Genomic DNA, 18,962 nt, shown 5'->3' with positions numbered 1-18,962 from the left:
CTGCCCCGAGGGCCATGGGAACGTGGGGCACTGCGGCAGGGCCTGGAGGGACCCTTCACAGCGGGAACCAGCTGTGGAATGACGGCCGGGAGAGGAAGGAACCTGCGGACTTCAGGACTCGGGACTTTGAAGCACGTCCCGGCCATCAAGTTAAAGGAGCATCTACCGGCCTTTAGTAAATATTGCCTCTAATCTCAGGGGTTTAAGGCTGGATGGCCTTTTGCGTTCTCTTCAAATAGAAGGGGCTGCCCTTCCTTCATCTGCCTCATTTTATTTCCCCCTATCCCTCCTAGCATTTGTCCTGTCCACCTGAAAGGGTGGTCGTGCCCGTCCCCCGTCCCATCCCGTCCCGTCCCGCCCCCCGCCCCCCTCTGTCCCCCTCTCCCACCTCTGTCTCTCCTTCTTTCCCCACAAGCTTAAACCAATTACGCAGCTTTGCAAATAAAGTGCCGCCCGGGGGGAGTTGCAGGCGAGGGGGACTGCCTTGTTTGCAGGTGCATCTCCGGCTTTGTAGGTGCGAACGCCTTTGTGCGGCGGACAAATGGGGAGAGGAGGAGGAGGAGGTGGGTACTTCTGCGACGTAAGATCCACATCAGCTCAACTCCACTCACATCCCAGCCGCACTTCCTCACTTTCTCAACTGTCTCGCCCCACACCGCTCCCTGCCTCCTTTTTGGCTGGTTATAGAGCAGAATTCAGCACCCCCCGCCCCTCCTGAGAGCTGGCTTCCTGCTAGGTCGGGCTTTCGGGCTCTTTTCCTGCGGCCCGTCGCTCGCTTGCAAGAAGGCTGGATGGTTACACCGGGCAGGTTGGCTCCATAATGTTAGGGACTGTGAAAATGGAAGGGCATGAAACCAGCGACTGGAACAGCTACTACGCCGACACTCAGGAGGTGAGTAAATCCCAGGGTCTGGCTTCGCTGCTGCCCCTGTGCAGGGGAGGGGACGACCTGGGGGTGGCTAGGGGTCTGGAGGGGGCAGCAATCGGAGGAATCGGTTTGCAGTCCAGATCCTGCCAACGCAAACGTACCTCCCCCTCCCTCCGGCGCCGAAACTGGCTTGGCTTCCCCAAGGAAAACATAGCTTCCAGGAGCCCTGGAGGCGTTTGGGGAAGACTCGGGGCGGCTGCGAGCCCTCCAGGAGGGCCGGGGGGCCGGGGGCAGCCCTTGATCTCATCTAAGAGGCGTAATCTTCTCTGGCGGCGGGCACAAAAGCACCCCGTAAACTCTTGGCTCGGGGCAGAGCGCTCGCCGCGCCGCCGGCACCCGCCGCCTTCCCGGCAGATGGCAGGGGCCGAAGGAGACGGACGCCAGCGCGTCCTGGTCGGGGGCAGCGCCTTCCCCGAGCTTCTCGGCGGGACCCCCGGCCTCTCGACTCGCCAGCAGCGGGCCCTCACCTGTTAAGGCCGGGCGAAAGGAAAGCAGGGGGGAAGAGCAGCCGTTTGTCCGTACTTTGCGGACGGGCTGCCCAAGGCGTGCGCTGCTGCCGTGGGCCGGCTGGCGGCGCTGCCGAGAGCCGGGCCGGGAGGGGGCCCGCACCGGGCCCGCCGCCCCCCGCCCGGACCGGTCCGGACCGCGGCGGGCGCTTCCGCCCCCCGCGCCCGTTTGACAGCGCCGTCCATAAGGTGGAGGAGAACCGGCCCAAGCGCCCGCGGCTGCGGCGGAGGAGAGGGCCGCGGCAGAGCCCGGAGCCTAACCTCGGGGCCCCTCGGCCCTGTGGGGCCTGGGCTCCGCGCTGTGCCGCTGAGGCTCTGCCACGGGGGTCCCGGAGAAGCCAGCGCCCGGCAGCACGGGCAGCCGCGCCGCGGATTCCCGCCCTGGAAGGAGCCGTTTTGAGGAAGTGCGGCAGCGAGGCAGCACCTGGGTGTGCGCACCCGGGCATTGCATCAGCACACCCGGACACACCGCTCCGCAGTCCCCACGCCTCGTCCCGCACCCGGGGCTGGCACACGCGCCCAAGGGCCACGCGGACAGAGGCAGATACGTGTCACCCGGCTGGCATCTCCTTTAATAAAGGAAAGTCGGCTAAGGGCAAACAAGGGTCATCCTAATTATGTGCAGTTTCCAGACTCATTTTTCCTCGCTTATAAGCACTGTCCACAAACATAAAGTTAAGGGAACTTCGCTTTTACTATTTTTTTAAACTTCAATCTTTCCTCACCTCTTGCCATTTAATTTGAATAACTGCAAGAATGCAACGTGGGAAACCCAGCCGCGCTCTACCATGTCAAATAATTAACGTGATCCTCTAAATCAAAAGTGCGTTTATAAGTTCGTGAAATTTGTGGGGATCAGAAATGAGTTTTAAATATTTAACCGTTGCTTAAACCTCCTTTTCTTAGCCATATTAGCAGTAGTTCGAGTAAACTGGAGACGTCTTTCTCTCTGCTGTTAAATCAGATGTCATAGTGGAAAGCACAAATTCAAGCTCTCCGGCTGTGCCTTTTTTAAGAGTTGTATTATGTGTTAGGGTGCTTCAATTTTTTTCCACGTTGTGCAATTGTAGAATATCTCAGAGAGGAGGAGTTCAAGCTTTTCATACTTTGGGATAGTTTTGGTGTTTGATTGGTTGGTTGATTGATTTTTTTTTTAACTTTAATTTAAAGACTGTTTTGATAGAAAATGTAGACGGCGGAAGCTTTCTACAGATAAAACAGGCCAACAAGACCTGTTTGGTTTGGGTGGCGGTTTTTAAAATTATTTTGCAACGAGACATTATTACATCTTGTATGTTTCTTAGAAAATAAATTTAAATTATTGCGGGAAGGGAGACATGCGTGAGATTTTTCTCAGAAAATACAAGCAGTCTTTCTCCTTAGCGCAAACAGTCTATGCCCACCAATTTCAGTACTCTGATGAGTTTAGGTATTTAACTAGCGAGACAGGATACATAAAAACAAAAAGCGGGAACGCGCCGGGGAGAACACGTCGTGCCGGGGCAGTGTGAGCCCGCAGCCCGGCTCCGCGAGGGCTTGGAGCGGCTCGGGGAAGGCGGTCGGTCCGTGCGCCCCGCTGGTCCCGGCGCAGCCCGCGCAAGCTGCGACACGCCGGTAACCGGCAGCGCGTCCGGAGAGAGCGCCTCCGCTCCGTGTTTGTTTATAAATGTATAGAGATATGAAATAGGCTTTTCATGGAAGCAGCTGCCTTTCCGTGCGGCTTCGGGGAAGCTTTTTCCCTGGTGTCGGGGAAGCGGCCGGCGTCCCGCAGCAGGACGTTCGCACGGCTGGCTGGGCCAGACGGGCGGATCCGGCCCCTACGGGGTCCTGCCACACCTCTCTCCTCTCTAACTCCGTCTCTTTGTCTCGCTGCCCTAGGCCTATTCCTCGGTGCCCGTGAGCAACATGAACTCGGGGCTGGGCTCCATGAACACCATGAACACTTACATGACCATGAACACCATGACGACCAGCGGCAACATGACCTCCAGCTCCTTCAACATGTCCTACGCCAACACGGGGCTGGGGGCTGGGCTGAGTCCCGGCGCCGTGGCCGGCATGCCGGCAGGCTCGGCGGGGCCCGTGAACGGCATGCCGGCCGGCGTGGCCGCCATGGGCACGGCGCTGAGCCCCGGGGGCATCAACGCCATGTCTGCGCAGCCGGCCCCCATGAACGGGCTGAGCCCCTACGGCGGCATGAACCCCTGCATGAGCCCCATGGCCTACACCCAGTCCAACCTCGGCAGGACGCGGGACGCTAAGTCCTTCAAGCGGACCTACCCCCACGCCAAGCCGCCCTACTCCTACATCTCCCTCATCACCATGGCCATCCAGCAGGCACCCAGCAAGATGCTGACGCTGAGCGAGATCTACCAGTGGATCATGGACCTTTTCCCCTACTACCGACAGAACCAGCAGCGCTGGCAGAACAGCATCCGCCACTCGCTCTCTTTCAATGACTGTTTCGTCAAGGTGGCCCGGTCCCCCGACAAGCCCGGCAAGGGCTCCTATTGGACCCTGCACCCCGACTCCGGCAACATGTTTGAGAACGGCTGTTACCTCCGCCGGCAAAAGCGCTTCAAATGCGAGAAGCCGGCGAACAGTAAAGCCACTCAGGAGGGCAGGAAAGATCAGGCCGGGGCCTCTAATTCAAGCTCCAACTCCCCCCTGCACAGAGGCCACAACAAACCTGCGCAGCTGGATACGGCCACCTCTCTCTCCAGCTCCAACCCGTCCACCAGCCCTCAGTCTATGGACCACAGTGGATCAAGCACGGAGCTAAAGACCTCGGCCTCGGCCGCCTCCTCCACCATCAGCTCTGTGCCCACCTTGGCCTCCGTCCCACACCCCCCTCACTCATTAGCCCACGAACCCCAGCTCCACCTCAAGGGTGATCCCCACTACTCCTTCAACCACCCCTTTTCCATCAACAATCTCATGTCCTCCTCGGAGCAGCAGCACAAGCTGGACTTCAAAGCCTACGAGCAGGCTCTGCAATATTCCTCTTACGGGGCCAGCATCCCCGGCGGGCTGCCCCTTGGCAGCGCCTCCATGGCCGGCCGGAGCAGCATCGAGCCCTCGGCCCTAGAGCCCTCCTACTACCAAGGTGTGTATTCCAGACCCGTGCTAAACACCTCCTAGCTGTGCAACCCCCGCCGCTGGGGCCGAGACCCCTCCTCCCCTCCCTGGCTTCTCTCCCCGCTTTCCCTGAGACAGACCAAGGCGTTTCCGCACGCTGCGTGCAAAGGACTGTTACTTTTTAATTGTCTCGCAACGCGTTGTGCGTTGTTACGATCCACCACGACCTCCTGCCAAGCCGGCCGCGTCCCGCTTGTACATACTCCCTCCGGCCCCTGCCGCCCAGCCCCTCTCCCCGGAGACCTCCCCAGCTTATGCAGGGTGTTATTAAAAAGAAGAAAAAAATGTTGAGCGTGTAAACTACTTGTTTGTGCTTTCCGCCCCCTCGTCTCCCTCCCTTATGTGTTCTATAATCTCATGTAAGTTTACAGGTATGTGGCAATACTTTAACAATATGGAGATGAAGAAGCGAGTAGACATTTAAGACTTTTTTTTAATTAAAAAGGCTTTGAAGGACAATACTGCTGTGAAGTAGCAAAACACTAAGAGAATCTCTAAGCAACAAGAGAACTATTTACTTTCTCGGATCATCCTTTTGATACTTGCAAAATAAACCTTCGGCTACTACAACCCACATAGAACCCAGATGCTGCGGGCCGGACCCTGCACTCCCGAGGGGACCAACTGGAGCTTTGGAGTGCAGGATGCGACCCTTATCTTTTTCCAAGTGTTACCTGTTTTGGGATGTAATATAAAGTTACAAAAGGTCACAGCCAGTTGGATTTTTTTTTCCCTTCCCATCTGTTACTGAAGATTCTAGTTCATCAGGAACTCTCATCAACATGTGGATGCCATACTTATTTAATTTAAGTGTATCCATTGTGTACCAGTTAGAACTGTGTATCTATAACCAGGTTATTTCCCCCCTTCCCTAGGAAACATTGACTACTACACTGATGCAAGGAAAAGAGGACAGCTCTGTCTCTCCCCGCTTTTCAAACTTGTCTAATAAATTTTTTGTGGCCATTTAATTATCGCCATCGTTAGCTTATTTCATCCAGTGTTATTGCACTTTCCACAGTTTTACACGGTGTTAGCATAGCCAGACGGGTTTTATTATTATTCCTGTTCGCTGTTTCAATGTTCTTAATTTATTGCATGGTTTATATTGTTTTCTTTCTTTACAGCTGGAAATTGCTTTAAATGACCGTAAAAAATAATTACACGTGAATTTAAGAAATTTTGTTAATTTTATAAATGTGATTGTAATTGAAAAAAATATTTTGATTTAAAACGATAACTGAGGATTTAATGCGTGAAGTATGTTTTTGATCATTTGCAGTTAAGGACTTTAAATAAATCAAATGTTATCAATGAAATACTTCTGCTATTTTCTTACAAAATTTCTGGGGCGGGTTATGGAGGACGAAGCCGTGTGCAAGAAAATCAAAACGTAGTGCTTAAGCGTGGATGTGGAGAGGAAAGATTTGTACGGCCAGGCTTGTGCAGAGGGAAGGAGGGGAACGCTCCCGCAGGGTACGCTTGTGGGGCGCTGCGATGCCACCGGCCTGTGAAGCTGAGTGTGTGGTAATGTCCTTTATTCTACTTTAATTTATTTTTTTCCCTAATTCACGGTTCTGTGATATGTTGAGGGAGGGCAGGAAAAAGCCACCCGAGGCGATGCAAGCTCCTGGGTGTTTTGCGGCCAGGGCTGCCGGGGCGGCGGCAGCCGGGCTCGGCGCTTCTCCGCCGGACGGAACGACGCCCACGGGGAGCATCCCCAGGGCGGCTCCACGGCCGCTGGAAAGGCCCAGATCCCGCTTTGCAGTTCCGGCTCGGAACCTTCCGTCGGAACGACACCGGCAGCTGCGCTGGAGAGTTCTGGTCCCCAGCAATAGACTTTGTCGGGGGAGGGGAGTTTAAGTGTGAACGGATTTCGCTGTGCCGAGCCCTGTTCGTGCACGGCCGCCAGATAAAAGAACTGTGTAATTCTTGTCATTATCACATAATTGCCCCCTGACGGGTTAGGGACAGAGGCGACAAACTAAATTAAGGTTCGGCTTAGAAAAGAAAAGCCAAGCCACCGTCCCAGAAATCTCACTGCATTCCTCCAGCACTAGTACCCAGCTAAAAACGGGAGGGAAAAAAGAATCTTGGGAGAGCCCCTCCGCTTTGCAAACGTGGCCGGATCCGCAGCGATCCCGCTCGGAGATGCCGCACGGCTCTCGGGGTGACGCGGGGCTGTCTCCGCGCCGCGCCGGGCGGGTGCTCCTGGTCGGGCGGGCGTTCACCGCAGGTCCTCCCCCGGCTGCCGAGAGCGAGTCCTGCGGCTGGGGGGGAGCTGGGTCTGTCCCGGTCGCCGTGTGCGGCCGGTTACCCCATGGCCCGACTGTGTGGCACCTTCGCTTCTGAATGTCCCGAAACGGCAAACATCAACAGACCCCCCGCAGCCAGGGGCAGCTCGGGGCTGCTCGACACCGGGTCTGGGCAGGCGGATCCTATTTAAAGCCCGCTTCTTCTGCCAAGAGGAGCTTCGTGAGAATCGAGACAGGACGAAGCCAATTTTCAGCAGGACTTCACTTGTCTCCCACAGACTAGTCTATAGAGAATATGCCATTGCAGAGTGGAGACATTGATTTAATGCCTTGGGCTTATACACGGAAAATATCAATCGACTGACAGCGATAAGGCAGCAAGTTTCACATATCAGCTGAGGAGCACAGACCGTGTGTAATGGAAATATTTGGGGCGTGGGTAATAAAAGGGTTTAAGCGGACCGACGCGGCTCCAAACCTCTCAGAGATAAGGAGCAGAGCCTGTCACGAATGCAGCGTGTGCCCTTTCGCCACTCGCCATCAAGATTGTATTCCTCCCCTTTCTTCTCGTAGGCAAATGGTGTCTGCGGTGGGGAACGAGCCACTGACAACACAGGGATGTAGCTCATGTTAAAAACGCGGGTCCCCGGCGCAAAGCACGCACATTCTGTGATCAGTTTTAAGACTTGGAAATCAACAGCAGGGCGAAGAGTCCCGTTTTACGCTCCGCTCCTAGCTGCCCTGCTGCTGCTGCTGTTCTAACTCTGTGCTCAGGGAACCCCCAGCCAGAGGGCAAATATAAGCTAAAAATGGGATCCACGAGAAGAGGGTGCATCCCCCCGCCCCGCAATGTGTAGAGAGGAGCTTGCGAGCGTCTCCTTCCAGCCGGACCGGTCGCTCTGTGCTAGAAGGGAAGGACCGGGCGGTGCGGTGCGGTGCGGTGCGGGGCTTTTGCTCCTGTCAGAGATGGTGTCTTAGCCCCGCGTCCGGGACAGAGGCAAAGCGGGACCCCGCCAGGCTTCAGGTTCCAGGCTCCGACGAACACCTCAATTTATAGGGGAACTTCGTCTTTTCCTGTTCGGCAAATTACCTCCGACCGGCCACGTGCGGGGCAGCGAAAACGGCTCATTTAGCGTCATTAAATACAAGCGGGGAGTAAATCGGGGCTGCGGGGGATCTCTGTAAAGATTTGCGCGGAGTTTGGGCGGTGAGGAGGCCCCGGCCCGGGACGAGGGGGAGATGCTGGGTGCGCCGGCCGGGCAGGGGCTCTCGAGGCGACGCGGCGGGGACCCTGCAGCCGGGGGCGAGGGGACGTGGCAGGGTCCCCTGGCCAGCGGAGCCTCCTCTGCGCGGGGTGCTACAGCCCCGAGCTCCCCGGCAAGAGGGCACGATGCCCCTGAGCCCCCCACCCGTGGCACCTCCTCGGAGCACCTGCGAGCAGCACCTGCCCTTCGCAGAAGGGAAGACTCGGTGGAATAAAAGCAACTTCATCCGCTCGATTCAAGTGGGAGAAATAAAACAAGTAACTGCTGGGTTGTTTCTTGGGTGTGAATGGACAACACTGACATCTACATCGGCAAGCAATCGGAGGATATACATTATTTGGAAGGAATAATTCCAAATGAAAGACCAAAAGAAAGGAAAAATTGCCGGACAGTTTTTCATTTGAATCCTATTAGTGTCAATAAACCATACGTAAGTCGTGAGAGGACGGTGCGAGAAAACACTTCAGCCATTGGCAAGGCTTCAAAAATTGTTTTGAAATGGGTTGAGTAGGTATTGAAATTGGTCCGTCAGCATAAACACGAAATAAATTAATTCCCTTGCTATAACGCAAACTAGTCTTTAGAAGAGCAATTGTCTCCGTTTTTTACAGAAATGTGATAGACAAAACACCTGATTGCGATAACAATGTACTTTGTATGGCTTCTTTCCTGTTTTGATGAAACGGATTCTAGGCATATATCTGCGAGCATATGTGTTTAATCACTCTGAAAATAACATTTTAAAATCAGAAACTTAATAAATAAATAGATTCAGTGTGCATTTTCGTGATAAATTTAATTCACGAAGAAGCAAATTATCCTCATATAAACATGGGGTATAAAATTCTCTCGAGAGGAATATAGATGCATATATTGTATATATTAACATGCATATAATTAATATGTATTTGTTTCCAGAGGAGGCAAGTGGAAATATACATAGCACACAATGACCAGGCAAAAATCACACCACAATAGCGCACAGAGTGTGACCGGAGTAAAGAATGCAAGTCCCTGCAAAACTCCCACGCTGCAATATTGTTTGGGAAATATAGGAGAATGGTTAATAGGTAAAATCAAAATGCAATTAGTTTGATTATTTACATGTCAAGGGTCGTGCAGCGAAATGGCTCTTTTTTTCCTTCTTCTTCTTAATGCAAAGCCAGCCTTCTGAGCTCCTGGCAAAAGCAGGCAGACTAATAATATTTTTTAAATAGTTTGTACATTTTTTACAATTTGCAGTTTCGAAAGGTCTGTTTCAGCGGGAAAAAATAATTAGGGGAAGAGAAAAGTGGAAAACGGGAGGCGATAAGAAGAAAACCTGCCTTTGTTCCCTCTGGTTATTTTCTAATAATTATTCTGACCATTGTGACAAAGTAGCAGTTAAGGATAGATTAGTGTAAATAGCGTCGCATTTCACTTGCAAACCTTGCAACTTTCTGGCCCAAGCCTTGCTATGGTGTTTGTTTCTCCCCTTCACCTCAAACAGAAACTCATTGAGATTTCAGATCTTTGAACTTTGGACAGATCAAACTGCCAGCGCTCACCTTTGTCTCCAGTCATTAGGATTTAAGGCATATGTAGCCTCATGGCAGAATCCATTTGTCTCTACAAGGGAAAAAAGTCCTCACTTTCCCCTCACCCTAAAATTCCTGCATTTAGTTGAATTCATAGAAAGGATCATTTTCTGGAATGGCGCCTCTGCTGCGGTAGCATTGCTCGAATGTGCTTTGCTCAGGCGAGTTACTTGAGGGCAAGTTCGTAGTTGTTTTGCTATTATTATTGTACAATCTGTAACCTGATTTTTCACATGAAAAATCCCTACACCTGCTCGTTATTCCAAGGGTGAACTACCAACAGACAGGGTATTATTATTATTATTATTATTATTATTATTATTATTATTATTACTATTCCAGCCAGCAGGCGGAACACACGCTGAACCGGAGCGTTGCTGCGTTCCCCTCTGCCCGGCGCTCGCCCAGGCTGTGCCCCGCAGCAGGGGCAGCTCTGCAGCGGCGCGGAGGCGGCGGGAGCGGGCGGGACGGTGCCCCGGTGCGGATGGCACTGACCTCCCTGCTCGTCCGGGTCTTCCCCCCGGTCTCGGCAGCCCAAGCCTTGCACAGCGGACGGCGTTGCCCTCTTTTGGTTCAGCCTAGCTCAGGGTTTGGGACCCTCGCCTGCCTTCACTGAGTCGCCCGAGGGACTAGAGGGGATCGGGAGTCTCCAGGTGGGTATGTTTCTGGGGACGACATTTTTGCCTTCGAAATCGGGCCCGTTCACACGCCACTCGGCAGTGAAAGAGTGTCGAGCCCGCTGCTATCCGGTAGAGAAGCCACCTCCATGATCTGGAGCGGGGGCATCCCCTTGGCGGTCGGGTCGCCCCTCGGCCAGGAGCGGTCAGGGGGAGGTGCCCGGTGCCCCCGGGGCTGGCACCCGCTCCGGTGAAGGGAGGGCTCCGGGAGCTGCCGCTGAGAGAGGGACCCGCGCCATTGCGCTCCCCGCCAGGCTATCTATCACAGCACGGGGGAGCAGGCGTGCTCCCGGGGACTCTCACTTCACTCCGAGCCTGCCCGGGCACCGAGGCGCAGGGCAGCCTGCCCCGGGACTGGGATCTGGCTCTCTCCAGCAGCCACGTCTATAGCAAACACCGCCTTTGTGCCCGATACCTGCAAGTGCTCCCTAATCATCTACGTTTGCCATCTACTGCGCAATAGCTGAAATATATTTCCCCCTTTATTCCTTCTATTTCCCGAGCCTGCCCGGCGGGTTGCTAACACACATTTCCTCCACTTATGACCGACAGAGAATGTAAACATGTTGGTAACTAGGAGGTGGGCCTCATTCTGCAAACCGGGATCTCTCCATAGTGACTCTCAGTAATGACCTCTTTAGCATAATAAAGCCCGGGGGGCGGGGAATCTTTGAACTCGGGGCAGGAGATTGGAATAAGAGCATGTCTGAACTTATTCAAATGCATGCAACAAGTTTTCTAGTTCTAAGGTTATCGGATGTGAACAACAGACTTTTTACCTCTTGTTTTTCCTTGCCTGGTTGCTTTATCTAAGGAAATACTTTACCGACTTCAGGTATGTCATTAACTTATATGAAATAGAAAGGAAATAACAAGTGACAAAACCAAGTCCCGAATCCACACTTAGTCCGGAAAAACCCAAAACCGCTCCCCCCCTCAAACCCCCAGCAAACTAACAATACAGATTCTTGTTTAGAGAGGGGAATCTCCTCCAAGCGCATGGCAGCAGACCTAACATCACGGGCACCAGGAGCCCTGGCAGAACGAAACGGCGAGCAGAGGTGACCCAGCGCATGTCACAGAGGGCCCCCTTTTCTCCCTCAGCAGAGCCCGTGGTCGGTGCGTACCGCTTGCCCGTCTCTGCCCCGTGGACACGAGCAAGCCAAGAGCCAGGGAGAATACCTTCGGGTCTCCCTTAAAAACACTCCCAATCGCGGCACCGGTGTCCAGAGGACGGGAAAAAAAAGGAGCCGCTGGACGGTGCCGAGCAGAGCTCTCCCCACCCCACCCCCCGGGCAATTGTTCCCTTGAGCCCCTATTAATGCGGGACATATGTTATCCACAGGCAGTAGGCAGCGGGAAGACTTCGCCATCTAACTTGTTGCTCAACTTACGAGGCGGTTCTCATCTTCTCATCAAAAGCCGCCGGTCTTTCTTCTGCCGTATGGACAAAAATGTGAACAACAATGCCCGCCTCCCTTCACTTCAAAAGCTGCCAGCGCAGAGGCTACCCAGAGAATTTTCTCTCTGCCTTTCATTCCCGGTTTGAAAAAAGGCACTACAGGGCCAAGGCGCTCCTAATACTCTTTGATGGGGATTGAATTCATTATCTCCAATAACACAATTGTGCTTGGCCAACGAAAAGAGCAAAGTAATACTCATCTAGAATTAGAGAGCAGGGCTCAGAAGAAAGGGAGCGGGAGGGTGGTGAGGGGGTGCATTTCAAAGGAAAGGGGGGGGAGAGGAGTGTAATGAGAAAACACCTATATCACAAATCGGCTTGAAAGGAGGGGGTCCCCCGAAGTTTAAATTGCAGAAGTGTATTAAGTGGCGGATTGTACGGCTCCAGGCATGTTGGTGGTCTGACTGCACATTCCTCCTCCGCCGACCAAGCCGGCAGCAGTGGGCTTGGAGGTTCTTGACATTTCCCTCCAGGGGCGGCCCCGGGCCCGGAGGGTTCCGCCGCTCCTCTCCCTCCCAGCCCCATGCCAGCCGGGCCGCGGGCGGGGGTCGCGGGCTCGGAGTTTGCCCGGGCGCAGCTCGGTGCCCGCCGCCCCTCGCCGCTCGCACTGGCTGCGGGCACGCAGCGGCGGTGGGAGCTCCGCGGGCACAGAGCAGCCAAGCACGCAAACAGGGCTCTGGTCCGGCGTTCCCCGCCTCCTCCCGAGACCGCAGGGATACCCAGGAGCCTGTCCCGGGGGTCGGGGTGGGGTGTCTCAGCACCATCACACCCCGACACCGTCCGGGGCAACGGGAATGCAACAAACCGAGGGCCGCTTTTTGCGAGGGCGGCGGGTGCAGCCCGGGCTAGCGTTGGCCCAGCGGAGGAGGGAAAGGGATGGAGGAATGAATGAATGACGGAGCGGATGAATGAATGAATGAACGAATGAAGCGAATGAATGAATAACGCATACACAAATAAATAAATAATAGAGCACAAAAATCAACCGATTGGAAAACCGCTGTGTTAATATGAGAGATTAAAATATTTGCCTGTTTGGCTTCCAGCGTAAATGTTTTCTATCGGGTGTTATCCAAACAGGCTAATTTTCAAGGCCAAGCAAAATACAGCAATGAGAGGCTAAAGTCATCGCACGTACGGCGGGCGGTGATGGGGCCCGGGGCGGGTGCATCACACGCGTGTCAGCGGGCGCAAGGAGCGGCGGCCACATGAGCTGGAGGCGCAAACCCCCGCGTCTGACGCGTTTCTGCGCACCGACAAACACGCATCCATCCCACCACCGAACCCGCTTGTGCTTCCAAACTTCCCAGCGCCAGCTGCAGGAGCCCCATAAGAGCTCATGCAAGTGCAGAAGTGGGAGCCGCCAGAACCCCCAGAGACGCTTTTCGGAGGCAATGCCGTCTAGGCGTTGGCAGCCACACGGAAAGGGCCCAGCAAATCGCATCGGTCACCCAGAAACTTCCTGCCTTCTCTGCAGGCTCAGAGGGACGCCACACTTCCCAAAAGTCAAATTGCGCCCTGGGGAACACGAGTTCTTCCAGCCCACCCGAAACGGGGAGCTTGGAACCTTAAGCTGGCCAGACGAGTGCTTCTCTCTGGCAATAGGAAATCTCATCGCCTTCGTTAGCAGGTTTGCCCCATAAGGGACACACTGGCCAAACTAGGGGACAGCAGGAGAGAGATGACCCCCTCCAGCCCCCGTGGGGGTTTCATCATGTGCAATAATGCTGACCCTGTCACCTTTCCTCTTACAAGACAAAGCTGACCTTCACAGGACTGATTTCAGTGGATCCACACTCATCCTTTTAAACACTCCCTGGGCAGGGGGTAGATTTTTTCTTTTTTCTTTTCCTAATGAGTGTGACCGAGATTACACGGACCTCAGCAAAGTCCGAGGTTCAAGGATTTAGAATATTTCCCACTTTGTAAAGTATCATAGAGATGGGTGGTTGGGTTTTTGTGGTTTTTTTTTGTTTTTTTTTTTTTTTTTTTTTTTAATTTGAGGGGAAGAGGCTCCTTATTTGTTTAAAAAATTCAAAGAGATTTAGATAAGGCATTTGCTCCCAGGGAAAGCAGTATTAAAATATTTGTGCTTTCTGCAAAAGTAGAAGCAGACTTCACATTGTTTCTGCTGGGGTCTGTTTAGACCAAGCATACACGTTAACTGGCTAACTGAGCATTTTACAGTTTGTAATTTACCTCCCCACGCATAATGACTTCTCCAAAGTGTACATTAAATGACCGTATAGTTCATGTCCAAGAATTACTCTTTACAAGTCTGCTTACCTTAACGATCAATGTGCCATTTATACTTTCACACAATAGACTTTAATTGTTACAAGGCTGTCCTTTGGTCCATGTGAAATAATTTGTTTTGTGCCATAGCACAAACAGGGGATTAGGAGTTCAGGTAAGGAATAAGCAGCAGCAACAACTTAATTCCTAGGCAACAAAGATCCTGCTTTCATGCCAGATTTCTTTCTAGTAAAAAGGAGAACACTGCACCATCTCCAGCTCCCTGGACCACTCAGCCATTAGTTAGCCTGTATTTCCTTCTGGTTAAATCTCTCCCGGGTTTCGTGCCCTTCATCCCTTCCAGAGCAAAAAGTTGCGTGAAATGCTATGCAGTGCTAAGTAAAAATAAACACTAGAGATTCACCAAATTAAACAGAATTCCATTTTTTAAAAAAATCATGATTTAGCAGCGAGAGGTCAAAGGCAGCTCTGCAGATCTGATTTTTAGTATTCTGTTTTTCCAGTGAGATTGGTACAAAGGCTTCTGTATTTTAAACTATCACTTCCATTTGGAATCACAGCTGATTTTTTCCCCTCCTGCAATTACCAGCATATCCCAAATTCAGGTAAAAACTGTAAAAATCTGACAGGTTTAGGACAAAGACCCTCTTTATTTCCCAGTGTTTGGGCACTGGCAGAGCATTGCGGTGGCCCAATCCTCACCCCTCACCTCTGCCAAGCAGTGGATGGCTCGGGGGCACACACACCTGAGTTTCCTTGGGTGTTTCAGCAGAATGAACAACCTGTGTACACATGGCAGGCAAAGCCACTCAGAACATTCCATCTTTGAAAATGAACCCAACAACAAATGGATACTGAGCTTCAACGTTTTTGTGACAGCTTTAGCCTGTCACAAAACTGGCCCAGGCATTACCAGTGATGGATGAAATGGGGCTGGGGGCCTGGGGGTATGTGTGCCCTGTGGGCTCCCACCGTCCCCTTGGGTGTGGGACATCGTGGGGAGAGACATGGGCAGTCTCAGCCTGGCTCCTTCCAATGTCCTGCTATGCTCAGATGTCCACGCTCATCCCCTCACCTTCCCAGGCTGCTGGTGCCCTTTATCAACACCTAAAGTGGGAATTACTTGCTCAGACAATGATCTCCTCAAAAATTAACCGAGAGACATACAAATTGATGCAGTAAACACATTTTGTGTGCCCATATAAGCGCAAGCCACTAGGTCAAACCCACTCAAGATCCAGAATGCATAGGTGAGACAACCAAGAGGTACATAGCAATACTCTGGTGATTGAAATATCCAAATGCTGCTTCTTTCCTCGACACAGTCCTTAGAACAAAGTCATCCAAGATCACCCTCTCAATACCAATAATTGAGGGAAAGAGGTGTTTAAGGTTGCTGAAGGATGGCTGGGAGGCCACTGGTATGCAGATGGTTTCTTCTCATCCATTTTCAGCAGCCGGTGGGTTTCCTTCTGTTGCTTCCAGGAATCAGGGGGAGACCAACCTTCTGATGAGCTTCTTCCCCACTGGGAGAGTCTCACACACCAGCACACACACACAAACAAGCACAAACACACACACGGAGAACTGGGCTCAGAGCTTTCCCAGGGGAGGGCTGCACTGAGAGGTCACCTGCTTAATGCAGGCTCCTGGAGAGATAAGTGCCTGGGCCTCTGCCATGCTCAAGCCAAACCAAGGCTGGAAATACCTTAGTGCCTGTTGCAAGAGCCAGAGCTACTTCCAGCCTTTGGTCATCAGCTCTGTATCAGGGACTGTTGTTTCACTCTCTTACAGAGAAGGTTACAACCTCTGGGTTACTGGAATGTAATAAGTAAATAAGACCTAATTAAATAATAGCTGTTCGAAGTGCCTCAATGAGATACAGAGCTCTTTAAAGGATGGAACTTTCACATATTCTCAGATAATAGGGTCATCTGCACAGTAGTTCTCAGGTTTTTGGCAGATGCATATTCAACTGAGAAGCTGGAACATTTCAGCCTACTGTGCTGGCTTAAAGGTTTGCCAACTCCTTTAAGTTTCTGGTAAGAAGAAATACTTTAATATATATTAATATGTTTTCTAAGTCATAAATATGTTCTCATTGTATATATTGCCTTCATACTAGAAATGCTGGAATAGAATAAAAGCAATGGTATATATTAATCACGTAAGATATGCATGGAGAGGAGTAATACCTTTTTAAATTTGTAATTTCAGAAGGAGAGAGGTCACTGTACTTAACCAGGTGAATCGTTTGTGACTAGGAAATCCAAGAAGAAATAATCAAAATATATGTATTTTGGCTTGAATAATTCTTAGCAGCCAGATCCTCCAGACTGCAACAAATACACAGCACACGTTGATGAGGTAAAGTATGACAGTGCTGTTCCCATGCCAGTAACATTAGTAAGGAAAAAAAGTTAAGAAGAGGGAAAACCACAAAGAAAACATTAAAAAAAAAAAAAAGAGGAAAAAAATTTCTCATTTTTCCCCTCAAAGAATCAATAACGCCTTTCAATATTGAGCTGCAAACCACAGCTAAACCCCTATGAAAATAGTCAATACACAGACACACGAGGACACAGAGCTCTTTAATTTCCTGAAGACTCAGGCTAGAGCTCTCCTCAGCTGCAAGGACCTGCGCTCTATAGGCTTTGCGGTTTGGCACAGGTTCAGCCTGAGCCAGAATGAGGGAGGGGGACACTTAGAAAATTAAAGATCAACGTAGGGAAAAAAAAAGAGAAAGTTTTTCCAATATAACACCGCTTTAATTACAAATTTATTGCTCGGCTTACAAAACACGGGGGTGCCTCGAAACGCTCAGAGGAGGAATTAGCGCCGGGGCGGACCAGACGTTTGTCAGGGCGGAGGGCCCCGGGCCGCGCTGCCCTCGCTGCCCGGCGCGCCCCGCCGGTGTCCGAGCGGCGGCCGCGGCCCCTCCCGGCCGGGGCGGGGCGGAGCCGGCCGGGGCGGGGCGGGGCGGCTCCCGGGCGGCGCTGCGGCCTCGCCTCCGGCCCCGGCGCCCCGGGCGGAGCGCGCTGGGCGGGGAACCCCGCACGCCGCCCAAGGGGGATTTCCCCCTCACGGCCCCGGGTGTGTGGGGCTTCCGACGGCGGCGGGGGATTACCGACCCTGGGACGGGGGCGCTGCGGCCGGGACTGCGGGCAGGGCGAACGGCGGGCCGAGGAGCGATCCCCGGCACGGCGGGGCTGCTCCCCTACAGCCCTCCCGCTGCAGAGTGCGGGGGTTCCGCATCGGTGTCAGCCCGTGGCTGTGTCGGGAGCCACCCGCCCCTACAAACACGGGTTCAGCGCCGCCGCCCCGCCAGATCCGGCTGCTGAGCCGGCTCCGGCCCAGAGGTGCAGGCAGCGCCCGGTCAGGGAATCCCCTCACGGCTGGCAGCGGCTGGAGCGTGTCCGCACGCCGGGGGATTTACTCTTCCTCTTCCTCCTCCTCCTCTTCCCGCTGCCAGCCGAGCCCCTGAGCGAGCTGGAGGCGCCCGCGGCAGCCCTGGGGTGCGGAGCCGCCTCCTCCTGGGCCGCGCTCTCCCCGCGGGGCTGCCGCAGCCTCACTGCCCCCGGGCCGCTGGCGCTCCCCCCGCAGGGCTGCCGCAGCCTCACTGCCCCCGGGCCGCTGGCGCTCTCCCCGCGGGGCTGCCGCAGCCTCACTGCCCCTGGGCCGCTGGCGCTCCCCCCGCAGGGCTGCCGCAGCCTCACTGCCCCTGGGCCGCTGGCGCTCCCAGCCACCGCTGAGGCGCCGGGGACGCAGCTCCCTGGAGGGTGGGTATCCGCTAAAACTGCCTACCTGCCTGCAAGGTTATTTATTTATTTTTTAACTGTTCTTCTGATCTGTGGTTTTCTCAAAATAAATGGAGGACTGCCCCCTCCCCCAGTACCCTTTATCTTAGTCGAACTTAAATATCTGCCAATGGCCCCTGTTATAATCATGAAATCAAGCCACCTCCATGCCAACGGGTTTGTCGTGTGTGTGAAAATGCCAGTCCCGTCGAGGGTGGATGTGAAATCTGATCTTGCTTCAGTCTCAACTGAAAGAAATGATTCATGCTTGACCGTGTCTCCTTGATATTTCTTATTTCGACTTTTCCTGCTTCCTCTGTCCTGTCTCCTGGTTGACACTCTTTCCAAGGGGTCCTTCAAACACTCGAGGATTGCAATAACAGTGCTATAATCAAATATTTCCTTGAAGGGTTTTATTACTGGGCTATCTAGAACAAAAACAAAAGGCATTTTGCAAAACGTCTCTAAAAGAAAAGCAGACAGCAGTTGTCAAAATAAGGGAGGTTACATGGCAAGCCACTGGTGCATTTAACAGTATCCTCTCCTTCTGAGCTGCACAGTATTTGATCTTTATTTCAAGAAGCCATTGTGAATGCCTGATTGCTGCCTTCAGTTTTAAGGAGTTTGCTCCCTAGGTGATGGACACTATTTTGCTAGCAGGAGTGGCACTGGACATTGTCCTCAGCCAGATGTCTGCCACATCTGCAGGCAGGTGAGGAAGGCAGCACTTAGCACAAAGGGTTGCGAGTGTGGGGAATTCAGGCTCAAAGACCCTGAACAACCGGGGAGGTGGCCTGTGACTGTAGAGAATGACAGAAGCAGGGATGAGAATGATGAGCAATGAGGGCTTGGAAGAAAGACTGAGGACATGGAAGGAAGGGATATAAAACAGACTGTAAGCAAGGGAAAGTGGACCATGTGGCCACAAGTCAGGAGAACTGAGGGTGCCAGGAAAGGCACAATGACTGCAGAGAGCAGATGGCTGATAGGGGTTAGGGGACAACGTGAGTGTGGACCACACCTGGAGCAGCTGTCTGCCTTCTCTAGGAAGTAAAAAATAATAGGAAAGCAATCTATTGGCTGTCACCCCCAGTGCAGACA

The 18,962-nt window shown here is 53.0% G+C and overlaps 1 protein-coding gene across 1 annotated transcript; it reads left to right on the top strand.

Moving 5' to 3' along the window:
- The first annotated feature begins 820 nt into the window (after window positions 1–820).
- On the top strand, window positions 821–4,575 carry FOXA1 (forkhead box A1). Its single transcript, XM_054276162.1, has 2 exons — window positions 821–892; window positions 3,313–4,575. Exons 1-2 carry the CDS (start codon window positions 821–823, stop codon window positions 4,573–4,575), a joined length of 1,335 nt encoding a protein of 444 aa, XP_054132137.1.
- The last annotated feature ends 14,387 nt before the right edge of the window (window positions 4,576–18,962 follow it).

The sequence above is a fragment of the Melozone crissalis genome, unplaced genomic scaffold (assembly GCF_028551555.1).
Source record: "Melozone crissalis strain CALT ecotype California unplaced genomic scaffold, PUWL_Pcris_2 ptg000018l_1, whole genome shotgun sequence".
NCBI lineage: Eukaryota > Metazoa > Chordata > Aves > Passeriformes > Passerellidae > Melozone > Melozone crissalis.
Note: the sequence above shows the minus strand (reverse complement) of the source record. Positions and strands in the feature narration are given on the sequence as shown.

Coding starts and splice junctions, on each gene's coding strand:
- FOXA1 (XM_054276162.1), top strand. CDS start 821: ATGTTAGGGACTGTGAAAATGGAAGGGCATGAAACCAGCGACTGGAAC. Junction 893..3,312: donor ACTACGCCGACACTCAGGAG/GTGAGTAAATCC, acceptor TCGCTGCCCTAG/GCCTATTCCTCGGTGCCCGT.